The 2,485-nt window shown below is 36.5% G+C and overlaps 1 protein-coding gene across 1 annotated transcript in view; it reads right to left on the reverse strand.

Moving 5' to 3' along the window:
- Positions 1 to 703: 703 nt before the first annotated feature.
- Positions 704 to 2,485, reverse strand: part of LOC119591010 (keratin-associated protein 19-2-like) — a 9,245-nt gene continuing 7,463 nt past the window's right edge. The window contains exons 3-5 of the mRNA XM_037939743.1: positions 1,071 to 1,103; positions 885 to 917; positions 704 to 742 (exon numbers count right to left, since the gene is read on the reverse strand). Of these exons, the coding sequence (XP_037795671.1) occupies positions 729 to 742; positions 885 to 917; positions 1,071 to 1,103 (80 nt within the window). The 3' untranslated portion in view covers positions 704 to 728. The remainder of the gene's footprint in view (positions 743 to 884; positions 918 to 1,070; positions 1,104 to 2,485) is intronic.

Consider the following 2,485-nt stretch of genomic DNA (forward strand, 5'->3'; position numbering starts at 1 on the left):
CCGAAACAGCCGAATCCAACATAAAGATCTCCAGCGCAGAAAAGCCAGTGCGAAGACGGCACACGGAAAATGTTTTAGTTTGTGACGTCAGAGATTGTTGGGTTCACCATGTAGTTTATTGGACCCGCTAGGTTAGTTTAGAATACACTTACGTCTATGGAATGCTGCTCTTTTTTATATTCACGCTTACTTCATTTTTGTATACTAACGTGCTTTACAATGTGTTATTTATCAAATTCATGTTTTGTGAACCTTATCAAAATTTTCTATGAATCATAGAAAGACGTTTATAATAGAAACATGAACAAAGAGCGGCGGGTTTATTGGTGATTGTACAAATAAAGACATACGTAAATTTATATACATATATAAGAAATTAGTTCAGGGTGCATCTATACTTTTATATATAAAATATATAATACATACGGACACATATACATCTCACAACATTGTCCGTCGTTATATTACGTTTAACTTATGAAATATTACTTCTTATCTAATACAGGAAAAATGTTTTTTATACCTAAGCATAGACAGATGACAGACAGTGATATCTATATTACACAATCCATTTCACGGAATTCTATAATCAGTAGACGTATTGGCTAATTTCGATAAATGTATACGTTTGCTTGCGGTAGTTATGTAATAATTAATTCGATTATTGTATATCGTGTTAACCCGAAAGGACATTAAACACTGATATTAATATATTCTTTATTTCAGTTTCAACGCCCATAACCTGAAAGTTAGACAAAACCTATAATCACTTAAATAGGACACTGCATCATTTCAAGAAATATCGCATCATGTTATCAAAATGACTTGGCACTTATTACCCCAACAAAGATCTTTATATGACTAGAAACGAAGGGACTAATTACCATATCCTCCATATCCACGCCCGAAGCCACCACCTGTCGAAAGATGAGTATATTTTAATAGGCTTTATCTCTTAACAGGTAGCGGCCCGGAGCCACCGTCTGTTTATATTTCATGTTTTTAAAAGGCATTATCCTCTATGATAATATATATATATATTGTTTTCATTTGTTGTGAAAAGTACTCACCGAATCCTCCGAATCCTCGTCCAAATCCGAAACCTCCACCATAGCCTCCGAAGCCTCGGCTGAAGCCTCCGAAGCCTCGACCAAAGCCGGCCAAAGCCTCCACCGAAACCTCGGCCGAAGCCTCCGTACAAACCTCCCGCGCTGACGGCACCGATCAGCGCTGCGACCATCATGAAGGCAGACAGGAAACGCTGCAAGTGTGAAGACATTAATGTAGCCATAGTAGTTGATGGCAAAGAAATGCGTTATTTTGAAAGAAAAGAAACTATTTTACTTAAGGCTGTTTTTTAAACAAACCATTGTAGCTGTTGAAGTGTTTGGTTGGGATGCAGTTATGTTGTGATAGCGAGAGTGAGGACGGACGATTTATATAGGACAAGATACGCTCCAGGTCAGCGTTGTCCTTCAAAAGGACCGACTCATGCTGCTTATATCCTCAGATTTGTCATACTGATATATATCTCTGAATGACTTTGCATATATTTAATGTACATGAAATCTTTTTATACATAAAAAGGCTTGTTGCATAATTGCCTTAATGTTGTGTAAACAATTGAATCGTGAGATAAAGTATATTTGCTATTATGTGTACCTTATGCAAGGTATCGTTGGTAGTATATATTATTGCACAGACATGATGAGAGCAGACAAAGGATTGCAAAGTAGCACCTAGAGAGCAAAGATGATCATTATGATGGAGGCAATGAAGTTGTTGAGAGGGGAAGGTGGACAATGTGTTAAATAGAGGGATATATGAGTATATTTGAATGTAAAGCAAACGAGAATACAGGAAAACACTTATTCATAGATAATACTGAATAGATTTTTTAAAAAAAGACTCCAAGGCCTAAAATAAACTGCGGTGGCCGGGGCACTTCCGGTTCGGTGCTCCTCACCACAGAAATTAGATTGCAAGGCCAAAAGATAAATACACTAAGAAGAATGAACAAGCCGCATTTCTTCGAAAAATGGCTGCTGATGAAAACAATTTTTTTTCTTAATTTTATTGATTAAAGCAAAAACTTTGACTATAATTTTTAATTTCTGATTTTTTTTTTTTTACAATAATTACATGGGCGTTTGTAAATGTTATCTTTATGTTTAGCATGATGATATAAAACCGTCTATGATTATTATTCGTATATCAGCACTGTTTACTAATAATCTGTGTTTTGCTGTTAACTAGTTTATCTAGTTCCTCAGTGCATTGTGGAGGGGTCCGCTTTGCAATGGGTGGAGGCGCCCTGCTCTTCTATTTTCTGGTGCCCTCTCCCTTCCACACAAACGCATATTTTAATGATTCTCGTAAAAGAATAAACCAAATTTATTATTACATTTTTTTTTCTAAAGGAAGTCCTTAGCCTGAGTGCCCCTTTAGCAGAGGAGCTCAGGATGACTACTCCCTATTCCCCCCA

This window comes from Penaeus monodon, chromosome 28 (genome assembly GCF_015228065.2).
Source record: "Penaeus monodon isolate SGIC_2016 chromosome 28, NSTDA_Pmon_1, whole genome shotgun sequence".
NCBI lineage: Eukaryota > Metazoa > Arthropoda > Malacostraca > Decapoda > Penaeidae > Penaeus > Penaeus monodon.